General features: G+C 39.9%; 1 protein-coding gene across 3 annotated transcripts in view; it reads right to left on the bottom strand.

Moving 5' to 3' along the window:
• Positions 1-1,041: 1,041 nt before the first annotated feature.
• si:ch211-71m22.1 (uncharacterized protein LOC100149582 homolog) overlaps positions 1,042-19,274 on the bottom strand; it is a 106,020-nt gene continuing 87,787 nt past the window's right edge. Inside the window, exons 1-8 of one of the 3 annotated variants that reach the window (XM_059564051.1) lie at positions 14,488-14,597; positions 14,114-14,335; positions 13,797-13,839; positions 12,539-12,759; positions 2,085-2,246; positions 1,759-1,920; positions 1,579-1,628; positions 1,049-1,496 (exon numbers count right to left, since the gene is read on the bottom strand). In XM_059564051.1, the coding sequence (XP_059420034.1) occupies positions 1,599-1,628; positions 1,759-1,920; positions 2,085-2,246; positions 12,539-12,759; positions 13,797-13,839; positions 14,114-14,335; positions 14,488-14,490 (843 nt within the window). In that variant the 5' untranslated portion in view covers positions 14,491-14,597 and the 3' untranslated portion in view covers positions 1,049-1,496; positions 1,579-1,598. Of the gene's footprint in view, positions 1,497-1,578; positions 1,629-1,758; positions 1,921-2,084; positions 2,247-12,538; positions 12,760-13,796; positions 13,840-14,113; positions 14,336-14,487; positions 14,598-19,274 lie in introns of those variants that run through there. The other 2 variants (XM_059564053.1, XM_059564052.1) reach the window with 2 other exon arrangements.

The following is a 19,274-nucleotide window of genomic DNA, read 5'->3' as shown; positions in this document are numbered from 1 at the left end:
CCTATTAGACGTCTCGTTTCTAAAGGGGCGTCACCGACGGACCTCGTTCAAATGCCTCTGGGCGCAATTGGATAGACCTAAAACCAATCAGAGCGATGAAAGAGATGACGTATGCAGAGCGAATCCAGAGCGAATCCAGTCGGTAAGACAGCGATAACATCTTTTTTAGATATGAAGGCTTCAATTGTTGTTCTTTGCTCGGGTTTTAACGCAAAGTTAAAGTTTAAATCACTTAAAACAGACGCGATAGCAGTTTCGAACGAATGTTCCTCTGCAGCATCCATCTTTGTAATGTACAAAATCTGCTTTACTGTCGCTGCGCTGTCGTCATCGTGTAAACCCCGCCTCAACGTTTCTGATTGGTGCCGCGATTTCGGCGGCACAGAAACGAGCTAGATAGTCCTCTTTGCCAGACTATTCTGTAGAGAGAATTGAAATTCACCGGAAGTAGTCTGGGTTTTCCCAGGCTACTGAACCTGTTCATTGTTGGGAGAATTGATCGTCGTTGTCACTGCTGAACAGTTCTTGTCTTCAGGTCTAATGCCATGCACACGTCTTGACCTTCTGTTGCTATTCAGACTATTCAGACTATTCATACTGCACAGTTGTATGCACTGCAACTGCTGATATATTTTTAATTTTGTGGATTGGACAATTTAGGATGACATGCTTCAGTCTTCAAAAGGGTTAGAGTAATGTAGGCAGACAGGAATAATGCATTTAACTGACTTTACTGTCAGTGAATTTTAGCTCTCTCAGTTTGTCAGCCTTTGATCGTATAGTAGTATGAGATACAGCACACATTATGCAATGCCATATATTTCATCCAGCAGTATGCTATGCTGTTTTCAACATGACTTCAGTGGCATCCGGTTATCATCTAAGAAATAAATATTATGGTTTGATTTTTTTTTTAAATTTAATTCCAAGAAGGCATAATGAGGATTTGAGGGGCACTTCGGGAATAAGACATGGGTGCTAAATGAAACTGGGAAAATTATTTAGAAATAATACGTTTTATTTATCATCTCATTATTTATTATTAATATAATATGAATTACTCCTATACCTATAAGCAATGGAAATTTTATTACACAGTTGTAAGAATGACTGCAAACATTGGAAGCAGATGCTGATATAAAACACTTCATTCTACTATTTATTACAATTAAATAATAAAAAAAATGGCGCACAATTAAGCAATAAACATTTTGCTTGTTACAAGTTTGTTAACTGTATATAATTTTTAGTTAGTACATTTTTTGGCAGTACATTTAGAGCAGGTACTTTGTTGATACAGAAGGCATCTCAACATTACTGTAAAGGGAACTGCTGTCACCTAGTGGTGGCTCATGAACAGTAGTGAAGGAATAGACTCCATAATTTAATGTACATAGTTATATGTGTAATTTTTTTTTTTTTTTTGTCGAGTGACCCACATTTGAATCCATGGTTAACATATCCAGAGAAAGGAGTTCAAAATTCAGTCTGAAATCCTAATTGAAAGAATAATTAAAACTATGCATTCATAAATCATGTTGTCATTTTAAAAAAGCCATGCAATATTATTATACTTACATGACCTCCAGAAAATACATTTATTTACTGTGTTCAAAGAACATGAAGTCCTACAAAAGAAGAATAATATCAGATTATTCACTATGCTGAAACACAGAGCTTATCGAGCAACATTAGAAGAATATAAACTGGTGTAACTAGAAATATGTTGACATATAATAATGCCTTTTTTATGCTTACTATGAGAAAACATGCTCCAAAAAGAGCAGCTTTAATTTTCACGTCCAGATCCACAGGAAAGGAGATTCCAAAATTGTCTGCATCGGTGAAAGCTTCTCTCACCAGACCTGTCCATTGTTTAGAGATTCTACCCACCTTTGTTGATTCATCCATGGAGAAAACCTATTTAGACAAACAAAAAAAAATAAAAATAACTACTTATGATCATGACAATTTTTTTGTTTTATGTATTATGGAAGGATCACAAGGTTTTATAGTCTTATGACCAAGATCAAAAACTGAATTATCAAACTGTCATTAATCTTCCAGTCTTGTATGTTTCTTACATCAAAGTTCACATCAGCGCAACATCTGCATGAACAGAACGGCCCTATGATCTTCAGAACTCCTTCTTTCTTCTCATTCTGTATGGTATACTTAGGAAGGAAAGGATGCCAGTTCTGGATCACATATCCAATCGGGTTCCCCGGTGGAGACTGGATTTCAAGCTAAGAGGAAGACAGAGAAGACACATAAAACAGTGATTTGAATTTATTCGTGAAATATAGTAGAACTGTATAATGATTCACAACTGAAAGGTTGCATTTAAGCTGTTAAATCAATCACAAGCATGACCCATGACAGTGGCGTTGCGGAGTACCCATCATGCAACACATAATTCATAACAGTACATTGGTGAAGATGATTTGAAGGCATGACACGCATAGGCTGGATGAGAAATGGACATCCAGCCTATGAGCAACTATTCAGCAATGGTCTAAAATATTAACAGGGTCAAAGACATCTAAGATTGTCCACGAGTGCCCAGATAGAGTGAAGTATATTGAATTATTACTAAGAAAATCATAAACTCATGGTATTATCTAAACCTCAGCTACCTTGCATTTTCATTAAAATGTCAAATATCCTGGTATTGTAAAAGACTTATTGACCTTGACACACAGTCATTGAATGTGCAATGGTCCTCCCTGTGATATAATTTCCTATTTTATGTTCTATGTATGTATAAATAATCTTGTACGTTAGTGGCACTTTAATTAGTTAGACAATATTTACAATATTATTAAGCAGTGAAGCAGCCGTTTTTTGAATACCCAATCATTTAATAAAGTTTTATTTTCAATAATTTCAAACTTTTAATAACACTTACATTATGCACGCCATAGCAAGTTTTCAACTCACTGGAATCTACTGAAATCACACAGATGACCACACACCACACATTTCTCTTAAATGTAAATCAAATGCCCATTCACAAAAATGTGTTTTTCCCCCCTCGAACGATAGAGATACTCAGAAATGAACTGATATTAATCACTTTGCCCTCTTAGGCCGTGGATGTCTTCATAGGGGTGGCCAGGAAGGGGCCAGCAACCAGTATGGGGTGGCACAGAAATCTTCAGAAATGGATTTGACTATTTTTAAATTTGAGATAGAATTACATCAAGTAATACTGAGTGAATGACAAATGTTGTGTTATTTTTGTAATACCTAGGCTCCAGGTATTTTAATAAAAGGGCTCACTATAGCTTTATTGCTCAGTCAGCGTGGTTCTGGGTCTTAAAACCACCAAAATCTTGTTCTTCATCATTGCATAGGCCCACTCATTGACGAGACATGCAGATTCAACCTTCACTAAATTTTATGGAAGCATAATCAATGAACTCTGAACAAGTTATCAGTCAATTTTTAACATTCTGTTAGTTGTAAAAATAAATTCATTGCAGCACTTTTGTCATGCCTAAATCGAGCTCCGTACAAAGGAAAATAATGTAAGAATGTAAAGTTAGGCCTATGTTATGCATTTAAATGGTTTCTTTTTCTTTTCATTTTTGTACTTCACAAATTAACAAACGTTTTGCACATATTTTCTAGTACAGCTGCACTGTGCTTGCATTTGGCCTACCTGTTAATTCAAATATAAATAAAAATTACATATCTTGCGCCCTATTGTGATCTTTAATTGCAGAATATTTCAGCAGATGCGCGGGCGTGCACATACACATCCATGTGCTGGTCATATAATTAGAATATTTTCAAAAAGTTGATTTATTTCATTAATTCCATTCAAAAAGTGAAACTTGTATATTATATTCATTCATTACACACAGACTGATATATTTCAAATGTTTATTTCTTTTAATTTTGATGATTATAACTGATAACTAAGGAAAATCCCAAATTCTAAGACCAATACAAAGAAAGGATTTTTTTTAAATCTTGGCCAACTAAAAAGTATAAAAATGAAAAGTATGAGCATGTACAGCACTCAGTACTAAGTTGGGGCTTCTTTTGCCTGAATTACTGCAGCAATGCGGCGTGGCATGGAGTCGATCAGTCTGTGGCACTGCTCAGGTGTTATGAGAGCCCAGGTCGCTCTGATAGTGGCCTTCGGCTCTTCTGCATTGTTGGGTCTGGCATATCGCATCTTCCTCTTCCCAATACCCCATCGATTTTCTATGGGGTTAAGGTCAGACGAGTTTGCTGGCCAAATAAGAACAGGGATACCAGGGTCCTTAAACCAGGTACTGGTAGCTTTGGCAATGTGTGCAGGTGCCAAGCAGCAGGAAGCATGAAGTGCTCTAAAACTTCCTGCTATATGGCTGTATTGACCTTGGACCTCAGAAAACACAGTGGACCAACACCAGCAGATGACATGGGACCCCAAACCATCACTGACTGTGGAACCTTTACACTGGAACTCAAGAAACGTGTGTCACGATCATTAGATGGAGTGCCCATGAGCTTCAGTAGAGGGCACTCCAGTCAGGACCATTCCACCCATTCACCACCAGTTGTCACTTGGACACTAGCACCTCTCAAACTGTTGCACCACACCCGAACTACATTACCCATGAGTGACTGCATCACAATCACCCTGCCACACCTGCACCTCATTCATCAGCCAATTTCCTTGCCACACCTGCACCTCATTTACACACACACATAAAAACAGCACACTCACTCTCACTCACGGCGAAGTCTTGTTTAGCCAGTCTGACATTTCCGAGCGTTTTCCCTGTGTTTATTATTCCTGTGTTTTGACCTTTGGACTGTTTATTCCGACTCTGATTCTCCGCTGCCTGTCCCGATCCCTGCATGTTTCTGATTACGATTCTGGTTATCCCTGACACACCTGACGCCATTCCTGATCTCTGCCTGTATGACCATTCTGTTTAATAAATGCTGCATATGGATCCGAACGCCTCCGACTCCCTGGAACCAGGATCCAGCAGCTTTAAGGAGTAAATCCAGGTCAGCCATGAATCCAGTAAGCCAACTTATGCGTTTACGTCAGGGAATTAGGCCCATCGAGGACTATGTGAAGAACTTTATTGAGTTTGCCCATTTATCTATCATGGACGAGATGTGCCTGATGATATTTTTTCGTGGTGGCCTATCTGAGCCGCTTGGCTCACTCATGCCTTTGCATGATCCTCACTGGACTCTGCAGTATTATATTGATCTGGCACTCCAACTGAGCAGCTCTGCATATACTGTGGGTGTTGTGGAGGAGGAACACAGCACTTTTGCAGTATCCACCACTCCTGAGCCTTGTCCTGTTATGGCCGCCAGCCCAACGCCTCTGCACAAGATGGCCGCCAGCCCAGAGCCTCTGCACAAGATGGCCACCAGCCCAGCGCCACTGCACAAGATGGCCGCCAGCCCAGCGCCACTGCACAAGATGGCCGCCAGCCCAGCGCCACTGCACAAGATGGCCGCCAGCCCAGCGCCACTGCACAAGATGGCCGCCAGCCCAGCGACACTGCACAAGATGGCCGCCAGCCCAGCGACACTGCACAAGATGGCCGCCAGCCCCATCGACTTTCCAGAGTCAAGTCAGGTCCCCGTCGACTTTCCAGAGTCAGGTCAAGTCACTACTAACACCCAAAAGTCAAGTAAAACAACAGTTAAATTTCATGAGTCGAGTCAGGTCGCCGTTGATTTCCCAGAGTCGAGTCAGGTTCCAGTGAACTCTCCAGAGTCGAGTCAGGTTCCAGTGAACTCTCCAGAGTCGAGTCAGGTTCCAGTGAACTCTCCAGAGTCGAGTCAGGTTCCAGTGAACTCTCCAGAGTCGAGTCAGGTTCCAGTGAACTCTCCAGAGTCGAGTCAGGTTCCAGTGAACTCTCAGGTGCTCATGAACCCTCCAAAGTCAGGGTTAGTCACCGTCGACCTTTCAGAGTCAAGTCAAGTCACCGGTGGCCTTCAAGGACAGAGTCAAGTCACAGTTGATCCTCAGGAACCAAGTCAAATCACCAACGATCTTCATGAGCAAAGTCAAGTCCTCAACGATCTTCATGAGCAAAGTCAAGTCATCAATGATCTTCATGAGCAAAGTCAAGTCACCATTAACCTCCGTGAACTAAGTCAAGTCACAGTTGATCCTCAGGAACCAAGTCAAGTCACCAACGATCTTCATGAGCAAAGTCAAGTCATCAATGATCTTCATGAGCAAAGTCAAGTCACCATTAACCTCCGTGAACTAAGTCAAGTCACCATTAACCTCTGTGAACTAAGTCAGGTCACAGTTGATCTTCATGAACACAGTCAAGTCACCAACGATCTTCATGGGCACAGTCAAGTCACAGCTGATCTTCATGAACCCAATCAAGTCACCACAGATCTACCAGAGCCTCGTCACATCTCAGCCGAACTCCCAGAGCCTCGTCACATCTCAGAGCTCTCGTCCTATCCTGTCACGGCCAGGGAGGCCGTCAATGAGCTCTCATTCATTCCGGTCTGGGCTACGGAGACCATCCACCAACTCTCTGTCTGTCCTGTCATGGCCACGGAGGTCCTCCATGAACTAACCGCCTGCCCTGTAATGGCCATGGAGGCCAGCTACCATCTCATCACGGCCACGGAGGCCGCTATTAACCTGACAATGTTCTCTGTTTCAGTCCCACCTGAGCAGACTTGCGGTCCGGTGCCATCGACTCCACTGTGGTGGTCCTCTGCTCCGCCCTGGTGGGCTTTTGTCCCATCTGCTCGGCTGTGGTGGTCCTCTGCTCCGCCCTGGTGGGCTTCTGTCCCGTCTGCTCGGCTGTGGTGGTCCTCTGCTCCGCCCTGGTGGGCTTCTGTCCCGTCTGCTCGGCTGTGGTGGTCCTCTGCACCGCCCTGGTGGGCTTCTGTCCCGTCTTCTCGGCTGTGGTGGTCCTCTACTCCTCCCTGGTGGGCTCCAGCTCCACCTGCTCCACTCTGGTGGGCTCCAGCTCCACCTGCTCCACTCTGGTGGGCTCCCACGCCACCTGCTCTGCCTTGGTGGACCCTTGTTCCCGAGTTAGGGCCATGGCGGGCTCCTGTTCCCGAGTTAAGCCCATGGCAGGCCCCTGTCTCCTATGTCAGGTCCAGAAGGGGCTCCTGTTTTCCTGAGTTAGGCCCAGGAAGGGCTCCAGTTCTGCCTGCTCTGCCCCGGTCCCCGACCACGGCACTTCTTCATGGACCTGGCCCTCCATCCCTCCCCCTGTTCCGCCTCCGCTCCACCGCCCTCCTAGATTGTTTTGAGCGTCTGGAAGCCGCTCCTTTGGGGGGGGGGGGGCTATGTCACGATCATTAGATGGAGTGCCCATGAGCTTCAGTAGAGGGCACTCCAGTCAGGACCATTCCACCCATTCACCACCAGTTGTCACTTGGACACTAGCACCTCTCAAACTGTTGCACCACACCTGAACTACATTACCCATGAGTCACTGCATCACAATCACCCTGCCACACCTGCACCTCATTCATCAGCCAATTTCCTTGCCACACCTGCACCTCATTTACACACACACACACATAAAAGCAGCACACTCACTCTCACTCACGGCGAAGTCTTGTCTAGCCAGTCTGACATTTCCGAGCATTTTCCCTGTGTTTATTATTCCTGTGTTTTGACCTTTGGACTGTTATTCTGACTCTGATTCTCCGCTGCCTGTCCCGATCCCTGCTTGTTTCTGATTACGATTCTGGTTATCCCTGACACACCTGACGCCATTCCTGATCTCTGCCTGTATGACCATTCTGTTTAATGAATGCTGCATATGGATCCGAACGCCTCCGACTGCGTGTTACAACGTGGATTGTGTGCCTCTCCTCTCTTCCTCCAGACTCTGGGAACCTGATATCCAAAGGAAATGCAAAATTTACTTTCATCAGAGCACATAACTTTGGACTACTCAGCAGCAGTCCAGTCCTTTTTGAAGCGAGACGCTTCTGACGCTGTCTGTTGTTCAAGAGTGGCTTGACACAAGGAATCCGACAGCTGAAACCCATGACTTGCATATGTCTTTGTGTAGTGGTTCTTGAAGCACTGACTCCAGTTGCAGTCCACTCTTTGTGAATCTCCACCACATTTATGAATAGGTTTTGTTTCACAATCCTCTCCAGGGTGCGGTTATCCCTATTGCTTGTAGACTTTTTTCTATCACATCTTTTCCTTCCCTTTGCCTCTCTATTAATGTGCTTGGACACAGAGCTCTGTGAACAGCCAGCCTCTTTTGCAATGACCTTTTGTGTCTTGCCCTCCTTGTGCAAGAGATCAATGGTCGTCTTTTGAACAACTGTCAATTCAGCAGTCTTCCCCATGATTGTGTAGCCTACAGAATTAGACTGAGAGACCATTTAAAGACTTTGCAGGTGTTTTGAGTTAATTAGCTGATTAGAGTGTGGCACCAGGTGTCTTCAATATCGAACCTTTTCACAATATTCTAATTTTCTGAGATACTGAATTTGGGATTTTCCTTAGTTGTCAGTTATAAACATCAAAATTAAAAGAAATAAACATTTTAAATATATCAGTCTGTGTGTATATATACACATATATATATATATATATATATATATATATATATATATATATATATATATATATATATATATATATGATTCAAAACCACCTGTAGTAAATTTAAATTGGAGAAAGGTTTGAAGCGCTTTCACAGTGAGTGATGAGTCAGGGATCACATAACAATTCCACCACATGGGTAAAACGTCTGATGTGTTTTAAATAAAAAGACTTAACATTTAAATACAACACATTGTCAAACTGTAAAGATTGTATAAATATTGATTTTACTATAGCCATGCAGCATAAACATTAATTAGAAAGAATTATTGAACTTCGTTTTGTACTGTGAGGAAAATTTGCAGACTGTTTCTAAAGCAGGCCAAGATGATTATGCAGTGAATCTCAACTATAAACTGACTTTATTAACAAACTTCTTGATAAATGCAGACAAATGACAGTCCTGTGGTATATAATGGACTAATGTCAGAACAAATGACAGTCCTGTGGTTGAAATGTAGTTTTTAAAATACAAAAAAAAAGTATAGGGCTTGGGTGCCGCATTGCATTCTGGGATGTGGTGGCCATGTTGATGGCCTCACGAATGTAAACATACAGCAAGTCGAACGAAAAGAAGCAGAGTTGGGAGAAAGAAATAAGATGTTAAAATCGCGAAAAGTTTGTGAGATTTAAAGGGATATGCTAAATACGGATGCCAGGGACAATGGACAAAATCCATGTGGACAGTTAAAATCAGCACTTTTAACGGTTTGGTTCCATATGAAATTCCCGACAAACAGTGGAGCACCGACGATGACTTGCTGCCGCATTTTTTTAATAACAGATATCTTTGGCTACCTTGTTTGTTTTTTTGAGCGCCTACACTTCAGAACAGCTCTGAAGCTACAAGTCATTGGAGTCTCATGTGCAGTTCACAAATGGATGGGTTCAGGAGCTGCATATCATAAAGCCGACAAACAGTGGGAATACAGTAATCCGGACAAAGGTAAACTGCGCTCCACCTAGCTGCTAGTTTAGTAACCGTTAGTGCTAACAACCATTCACACATGTACTTTTAACTATGCGTTTCAAAGGTGTAGTTAGTAGCTGTCAACCCTCCCGTTTTTTCCAGGGTTCCCATGTATTTGAGCTCTTTACCCGCTGTCTTCCCATTTTAGTATTTTTCTGTAAAATATGCCGTTAGTCCTTCCACCGGACCTGTCAGTCTCTGTACTGTTGTCCTGTTGCTACCCCCTTGCCCTTCCAGCAAAACAGATGTTTTCAAAGCATCATTTTGCTTACTTGAAAGCAACCTTAGCATGATGTTTGGCCTTTTTAAGATAACAGCGTGATTGTTGTGAGAGCACGATTTCACGCCAATCTGTAAGCAAAGTCACGTTAGACCTAGTTTCACAACTTGCTTAGTTAATGCAGCAGTTTTGTGGTATGAATTTTTTCTGTCAGCAGAGGGATAGCAACAGAAAGATGAATATTGAAATTTTCCCGTATTTTGGATGAGTAACCCAGGAAATTTTGCTAATTTTCAATTTTCAATGTTGACTTAAGCTATATAAATTAATATTCAGATGTTATACTTTACTTGGTCTCGTGGGTCGCACCTCCAAGCAGGAAAGCTGTGTAAAGTTAATACATTATCATTTTTTTCCCCCATGGCGATTATGTGTTGTGCTATTACACCCCACAATACAGCAACGGTTTACCATGGTTGAAATAGATTGTTTATTAATCAAATTAAGACACATGGCTGACAGGGAGGACGTCTAAATACTGTGCACTAGTCCGAGTAGCAGTAAAAGAGGTCAACAACATAGCAGCCACGCCAAGTAATGATGTCAAGACGGCCAAGCCCTATAGTATCAAATTATATAATTGGCCAGCGAAGAAAGACTGTAACGTTACTGCTGGAGATGATGCCGGAAGTTCTGCTGTGAGATGCCAAAGCCGTATTTTGTGTCGGCCCACGATAACTGAGAGAATTTATTTCGCAGAAATCAGCTAAAGTTAACAAATCATCCACAATCCCTCTCCAAACATGTTCAGATTCCCCTCACACTTTGTGTTGCTTGAATCAGTCTTTATACTCACGGGGTAATGACGTAAAGCTCTTCTCACTGTCCAATGAGAGTGCGTGTTACATTTACAAGCGAGAGAGGGGTTGGCTCGTCAAATCGAGGCAAAAGTTAATTGGTTGCTCCCACGTGTTTACTGTCCAATTGAATTTTTTAGAAAAGCAATTTGCAAATAGAGAGACAAAAGCAACTGCCAAATGCATTTAAAATGCATTTAAAATATGCATTTAAAAAGATTAATCTACTTTTTTATTATTTTATTAATTCACGTTTTAAAACATGAATTAAATATTTTTAATTTTGTCTATTTATACATATATTTTTAAATCTATTTTTTTATTAAACAACTTTTAAAAAACACAAAGTAATTTATTAATATGCATTTTTATGTTTGAATTATTAAATTAATAAATTGATTCTTCATTTTATTTTTAAGTGGCACTCTTGGTCCTCCATAGTCCACGCCCTCTCAAAACGGCTTGTTTAAACATGCCCCCACATGTCTATGTCACTGTGTGGTAAGATTTGCATAACATAGTCCAAATGTTCACGCAAAGAAAGAAGGCAATACTTTAATTCTCGCTGAAGTATTGTTGTTGCCGCCGCCGCCATGTTGCGGAGATGCTGTGTGTTTCATTGTGAAAGTGAAACTATTTGTTTGGCCTTCCAAAAGAGAACAGTATCCGCTTTGTCATGCCTAGAGCTGATCCATGCTGGTTGCTGAGGAAATATATTGGATCTGCTTTCACTGAGGACAAAGCGGAGTCCAGCCTGGGGTCATCACATGTGGTTGCCGCAAGCCCCCTGTGTGTGACACTGTGTGTTTCGTTGTGAAAGCGAAACTACTTTGTTTTACCTTGCAAAAGAGTAAAGTTGCATTTACAACACTGTTCCAGAACAGTTTAACCCAAATATTCAGATGTGTGCAGTGCATTTTATGGAGGATGAGGACTGTTTCCTGAACCTGCAGAATAGCCTACAATGCATCTGTACTCAAAGGCTGTTCTATAAAGTGGGGCAGTTCCAACTTTGCAAGGACACTCTGGCACTTCTGACACAGCCTGTAAGTATGTTTTTTTATATCTGAAGAATTTGCCACTGAGAAAACAAATGCAAGTTTTGAGCAGTTTAGAGTAGTGCTTGTTGTTTGTCGTTTCTCCGATCACAAATGCAGACATGGTTTTATGTTTACCTGACGCGATACGCTAATGCAACGCGTAAAAAGACAGTATAAGTCATTATAATCAGTAATTATGTCCCCACTAGATGCAACAAATGCCTTGTTTTTAATGGGATTTATTGTTTTTGTCCAGTCGTGCCAGGAGACTGCGTCACAGTATGTTAAGGGACGTAACATTTCCGTTACATGCTTGAGGTATTCAACCAATCACAATGCACTGGATAGCTGGCCAATCAGAGCACACCTTGCTTTTCAGACCGATGAGCTTTGTAAAAATCTATGCGTTTCAGAAAGGCGGGGCATATAATGTGAAAATAATGTGTTTGTTGAACCTTCAACCGCATAAACACATTTCATTACACCAAATACACAACATAATATTCTTTTTAGCAATGCCATAAGACCCCTTTAATAATTTAAAGTTTAATTCAAATTTAAGATGCATTAGGAGAATTTCTTCAAAAACTCAAAAAAATCATTCCAAACCCAAACTTTTCTACAGTAGTGTACATATTGATTGTAAAATGATTTCATCCAAAGCATCTTTTGTTTTTCTACACAAACAGTACAATGATGATAGTTCATGAATCTACAATCCACATGAATCTAGTGTGAACCTACAATCTTTCAACCAGCTTATATCTTTAACAATGAAGCATGAGTTTCAAATCAATGGCTTTGAAACCTGAATTAAAGTGAGTTACAAAAACAGAATATGACTTCAAGAACCAAAATATGTATTACCTCTTGCAAGCAACAGGGACAACAGCAGCTTCCACACTTCAAAGGACGAGTGAGTGTCATCACTTCCTGTCCCAAGTTATCCTGAACATGGAGGACGAATGAGCGCAGTGGTCCACAGAACTGTCTGTTACAGCAGTCATTTTCCTCAGCCACAAAGAACACCTGTTGCCCCATACTGTTCTTCACCATGTACTTATTATTGGTCTCCCAGCCCAATATAACTGTGATACGACAAAATAAAAATATTAATATAAAAGTAAGATTCATTAACTGACCCATCGGTAAACTGCCTTGGTTACTAGCCAATACTGTCTTGCAACTGTCTGGCAACTTTTATCAGACAAGCCCTTGCTGTTGTCTAACTCCATCGAAGTGTGTTTGGATAGTTTAACATTACAGATTATAGATGTTACACAAAAACAAGGTCAATTACTTTCGCTGAGGCGCTTATAATAGTGACAAAAAGTATCCAGAGTAGAATACATTTCAGTAGAATATATTTTCAACCTAAAAATAAAATTTGTATTAACCCTCTGGTTCCATTTTCACATTTTTGATCAAAAAAAAAAAAAACAATACAAATGTACAGTATGTTTTGGTTTTTATAACTTTTTACTTCATCTGAATTATACAAACTTGGTAAAGGTTTTTGAACTTGCTATGACAATCATGGACATGATTCAAAAAGGTTAAATGATCCAGAAAAAAACTGTCACACTTTTACTCTTGAGCAGATATTTGTAATCTGTGGAGTGCAAAAAGACTTCAGTTTTGCTGGTATTAATTCTTCCTCCTGTTTTCCCAGGAAGTGAAGTGTTTCTTAGTAGAAAGAGAAATTAATCTGTGTGATCTTTTTGTGTTTTGGTTAGTATTGTGTTTCTGATGGACTAATTTGGACTAATTAATTCATTTTCTTTTGTTTGAGGAATGTAGGGGGAGTGTGCCTTTTTCATTTGAACATCCGTTTCTCCTTTTTAAGGTTAGTTAAGGAGGGAGGGAAGTCCTTTGTAATTTATTTCTTTTATTGTCTTTTTTCTAGGCAACTTAGAGGGTTTTGGGTTAAGTTTTTGTTTGTTATAATGGCCGAGCCATCGCCTGAAGTTAGTTTTCCTGATTATATATATACACACACACACACACATACTGGAATTATTAAACTTTGTTGTGGACATTTTAGTCATTCAATTTAAAAGAACTTGCAAAATATTCAAATAATATCAGGTGAAAAAAAAAAAAAACTTAAACATCACAAAATTACCTTCAGCCAGCTCAACTTTCTGCTGTATAAGAAGTTGATCAATCTGTGTTGTAAAAAGGGAATAAATGCTGAGTACCATCTTTAGAACTTTGGATGGCATGATATTCATTTTTAAAGTGTTTCCAAAGTATTTCATAAGTAATACACAGTTCTTCCAATAGGACTTCATCATTTTAAAACTCAGGAAACCAATGCAAACTGAATTACCATTTCCTGAGAAGATACCATCTCATTTCACACACAACAACAACAACAACAAAAACATATTTGCCTACAGTGGCACACTGTGCTGTTCATACGCAACAGTAAAGATATACCTGGGTCAGGTACTCCAGTCCTGGTGGGCAGCCAGCGGGTCTTTGTGGAACTGGCATCATGGGCACTTGACCTTGCAAAGGGAAGAAAATTAGGAGTGAGAAAGGGAGATAAAATTTAGAAAATTTCCTCCGATTCCCATTGGCCTGGTATACCTGGTCCCTGGCTATAAGGAGGGGTGGGATGAATTGCATTTTTCTGTGGTTGGAGGTCAATTGGGTGACCTGGTTTAAATAAAGAGAATTAAAGAAGAGTATCAAAGAACATCAACTGACAATGTCATGTGAAAGCCTTTCTTTGTTAGATACTGTTTAACAGGAATTTAACAGAGTCCTTTCTGGATCAGGTTGCAAATGATAAGGTTTGACACACTCACCATTATTTGTTGCCATGGCGGAAGACTGCAAATTAAGCTCTGTAAACATGAAACCAGAAAAGCAAGTTAAGCAAATGTTTTCCTGCATGTTTTTTTTTTTTTTTTCTGTCCATGCTTTGTAGGGAATGGAATTTCGACCACCCAAGATTTTCATTGCCAATGAATCCACAAAACAAACAGGATGGCAACAATACACAAAATTCAGGTTGAGGACACCTGGGAATTGACCAGGAAAAAACTGGCAAGTTGGAAAGCAAATACAGAATGCAAATCACATGTAGTCTTCCTAAACACATTTTAGAATAATCCACTTGGATACAAGAGATTTGTTACATAGTAAATATGTTTATAATTTAGTTTATGAATAAAAAAGCGAATTAATAAATTTATATTAATTTACCATACTTTAAGTACATTTAAGGAAACTAAATATTTTTTAATAATCAGGCAATTATTTAAATAATTAATAACTGTATTACTCCGCGAACCACATCATTATAATATATACAGTACCAACTAACTAACTACTAGTTTTCACTATACTAGGCCTTCAGTGAAGAAATATTATGCATAAATTAATAACAATGACATAACAATTATAAGATTCCAGAGGGATAGATACAGTATCAGCTGTAAACATGCAATTGTTACTTTAAGGAACTATTTCTACCTGACTTAACCATTAATATGCTGCTCCGTTGATTCATAACATCCTTCTCATTAGTTTTGATGTTAACGTTACAGTTTAACTGACAAAATTTTACAGTGTATGCTGCATTACTAATCTAATACGCTAACAACTCGCCTGTTATTTGTTTAAAGTGAAGTGCTGTAGATCCTGATGCCGTAGATCTCGTATTTTAGTCCTTTACTTCAATTTACTTCATTAAATTCCGCTCAGAGAAAGACAGGTTATTTTTATATTTATTATTATTTTAGTGAGAGACAGTCACGCAGAGCGGTTCTCTCGACGCCCTTTCTCTGCCTCACACACTACGTTTCCTTCCTGGGAAACAAGCTGCTCCTTCTCACGAACACACACCCCTTACATGAAAACGAAACAGACTGTCGGAAGAAATCTCATTATGGTTATTTCCTACTGCGGTGACCGGGAGGGAACATGTTCAGCTCACTTAGTTCCTGGCCATGTCCTTGGGCCTCATTTATCGATCTAACGTAGAAACGAGCGCGGATCAGTGCGCACAAATCAACTTAGGACAGTGTTCACGTGCGATTCATGAAACATTCATATGCTGCCAATCTTATCGTACGAATGACTCTACTTGATAAATGTGGCTGCTGAAAACAATCATATCATTGAATTTATGACAAAGAGAAATTAAATCAGGTCAAAAACACCAGTCAACCTTGTAACTGCAAACAATTACATAATTTTTATGTAAATATCTGTAAAAATAAGGAAACCTTTACAAACATAAACATTATTTAGCCTATTTATTTCCTTTCAGTTCACAACAAATAATTTACATTTAGCGATATTACGGAACAATAATGACAAAGCAGCTATAAAATGTCACCCGTAATTCCTCAAATAAAAACCGGGGCCTTTATTTACCTGAACTGCAGAAGGTAACAGGCTTTTATTTGAAGCAGGCTTTTATTAGAGGCAGGCCTTTATTTCTAATTCCGTCTGTTTGATAAGTAATTGTTTTAAATAACCCGTTTTAAATTAAAAGTGATAGCATTCCAGTGGACAGAGATCACAACATTAGCAAAGAATCAGTTCAGAATCAATCACCAAAAGAATCAGTTCGGTTCAGACCGTGTCAGTCTACTTCACACTGAATCACACATGCGCTGTATCATCAGCTCCTCGGTTCTCGAATCGGACGCGTCTGAGAGAAACGGTTCTCGGTACAGTGTACTGATAATCCGAAAACCGATGCGACCGGTTCTTGACTCGAGAACGAGAAACGGTCCGGCAGTGGGCGTGTACGTTCGTTATCTGGCTCTGCTGCACAAATTTTCCCCCGGCCTTTATTTAAGACCGCCTTTATTTGTCAGTGTTGACCACGCCCCCGGCCACTATAAGAGGCCCGGCGTTTATTTGACTACCGGTTATTATTTGAGGAATTACGGTATATAACCACCGGCAGCGCCTGGGGGGGTCTTGGGGGGTCTCAAGACCCTGCCAAAAAATGCCTTGACCCCCCATCCTCTTCCTGATTAAAAAATATATACGGGATAAAGATAAAAAAAAATGTTTCTCTTCAAACTACGCAGAACAATAATAAATAATCATTATTTCGACATTTATTCGTACACTGAACTGAGAACAGTTTCTGTCAGACGCGTCCGATTCGAGAACCGAGGAGCTGATGATACTGCGCATGCGTGATTCAGTGTGAAGCAGACTGACTCACAGAGCGTCTGAACTGAACTGATTCTTTTGGTGATTGATTCTGAACTGATTCTGTGCTACTGTTATAAGCGCGGGTCAACTGGGGGGGCAGGGTTTCATATTTTTTTGAATCACCCCTGGGCGCCGCCATTGGCTATCGGACCCCCACCTGCTGTAAGCATTCCATTGACTCCCATTCATTTTGGCGTCACTTTGACAGCGAATAACTTTACACCTGAGGTGTTTAAAGACTCCATTTGTCCATTAATTATTTCTAAAGAAACACGAAAATGTATAAAAGGCTCCATTACCTTGTACCTTACGTTATGGTCCCATAGAAGCAGTTTTTGTAAAAAATAGGCTAACGATTGCGTCATAACCAGCGACTCTCTGTCGTACAGTAGAGAAATTACCGTATGGACAGGAGGAGAAGCTCGCGGGCAATCTTTTACTGTCTATGAGGCTATCGGGGGGACGTGAAGGCATAAAGCCAAGGGAGATAATTATTCAGAATACTTATCAAAATTTGCTCCTGTTCACGCTCGCCTTCTCTGCAAGATTCGGTGGGTGATTCAGATTTCTCTTGGCACAGCGATTAGAAGACATACAGGTTGCTCATGTGACATCTACGTCATGAAGCTCAGTTTGAGTCTGCGCAGTTAATAAAATTACCAACATGATGACTTTTCACCTGACGACGACGACCTCATCCGACCGGGACGATTCCTCACGTCGCACGCGCATTTTTTAATTGCTAGAGGATATTTTCAACACCGTGGCAGCTGGTAAGGGGTGTTTCATTCTCAGCGAAGTGATTTTGATGTTTATTTACTGATTATTTTACAAGGACGATGTGATGATGTGAGAACATGCAGATATGTTGTTTATATTGCTGTGTGTAGCCTGTAGTGTAGAAGTAACACTAGCGTGCTGTTTGAGGGAGAAAAGTTTCACAGGCATCGAGGGGTCTGGTCTTTTTTATGTTATTTGACAAAACTTTTATTATATTACAGTACTTATTCATTTTTAAAAAGTAGAGTGCCTTAAAAAGAATTATCACAACACTGGAAAGACTTATTCAGATTTTCTCATTCTCTGAATTATCATTATAAAAATAAAAACAATTCTGAAATGAATTTAAATATAATTATATTTTAAATGTGACGTAAAAAAAATTTTCTACAATAGCAACCGTGTTTACAACAGCAAGACCACTTTAGCCTGTAAACTCAATAATATCTCTCTGGAAATAAATGTAAAAATATCAATGTCAATAAAAAATTCATAATATACCTGAAATCAAAGTGCAGTGTGAAGAATATGAATAACAAATGTAGCCTGTCATTTGTTTACATTGCAAAGGTATTCAATTCAAACTACAACAGTAATAATAATATTAATCACTATATTCCAGTGTATCAGTTTTTTTATGTTTTGTACCAATATTTAAGGTGGACTTATTGATTAGGTGCAAGAGTAATAGTGATGGTTAAAATAATAGATTAATGCTGAAATTATAAATTGAGCCTTGTTCCTAGATGGACAGACAGTGGAAAGTAATAGATCAAATGAGGAGATGGAGATAGAGGAAGAAAAAGAGGGAAATGTAGAGGCACAAGTGACAGAAAGAGAGCAGATAACAGCAAGCCAGGAGACAGAGGCTGGTGAGAAAGAGGAAAATGTAGAGGCACAAGTGTTTTCTAAAGTTTTTACTATAACCACTCTTCTTAATTATTCTGTAGAACAGAGCAGAAAAAGCCATCAGGTTGGGACAATTTAAGACATTTCAGTTTCTAATCAAAGAGCTATTATTATTTTAAACTTAAAATTGTCTTCTCTATTGTTTCTTTTTCAAAACTGCATCAAAGCATATGCTGCTGTATCAGTACATAATCATCCATATCGATACGCGAATCAGCAAGGAATGCATCACAATATATTGCTGTATTGATATTTTGAACGGCGCCATTTAAAGCCTTGTTCCATGTGCACCTTTTATACTTTGAGCACCTGCCCCTCCAAAGGTCTCTGCACGGCCCTATTCAGAGAGAGTGTCAGCCGCATTAAAAAAGTTAACCGCTTCAGTAATTTGTGGATTAATGCTTATTGGAGACGCGAACCGTTTCAAATGATTCAGTTTGATTTGGTGAACTGGTTCAAGAAGATCCGGTTACATCGAATGATTCGTTCGCAAACCGGATATCACTAAACTGCAGTGTTTTGAAATCTCACACAACAGACACGGAAGAGAAGACAATGCTGAATAGTCATAGTTTTTGCAATTTTTGGACCAAAATGTATTTTCGATGCTTCAAAATATTCTTTACTGACCCTCTGATGTCACATGGACTACTTTGAAGATGTTTTTCTTACCTTTCTGGACATGGATGGTAGACTGTACACACAGTTTAAATGGAGGGACTGA

The sequence above is a fragment of the Carassius carassius genome, chromosome 12, assembly GCF_963082965.1.
Source record: "Carassius carassius chromosome 12, fCarCar2.1, whole genome shotgun sequence".
NCBI lineage: Eukaryota > Metazoa > Chordata > Actinopteri > Cypriniformes > Cyprinidae > Carassius > Carassius carassius.
Note: the sequence above shows the minus strand (reverse complement) of the source record. Positions and strands in the feature narration are given on the sequence as shown.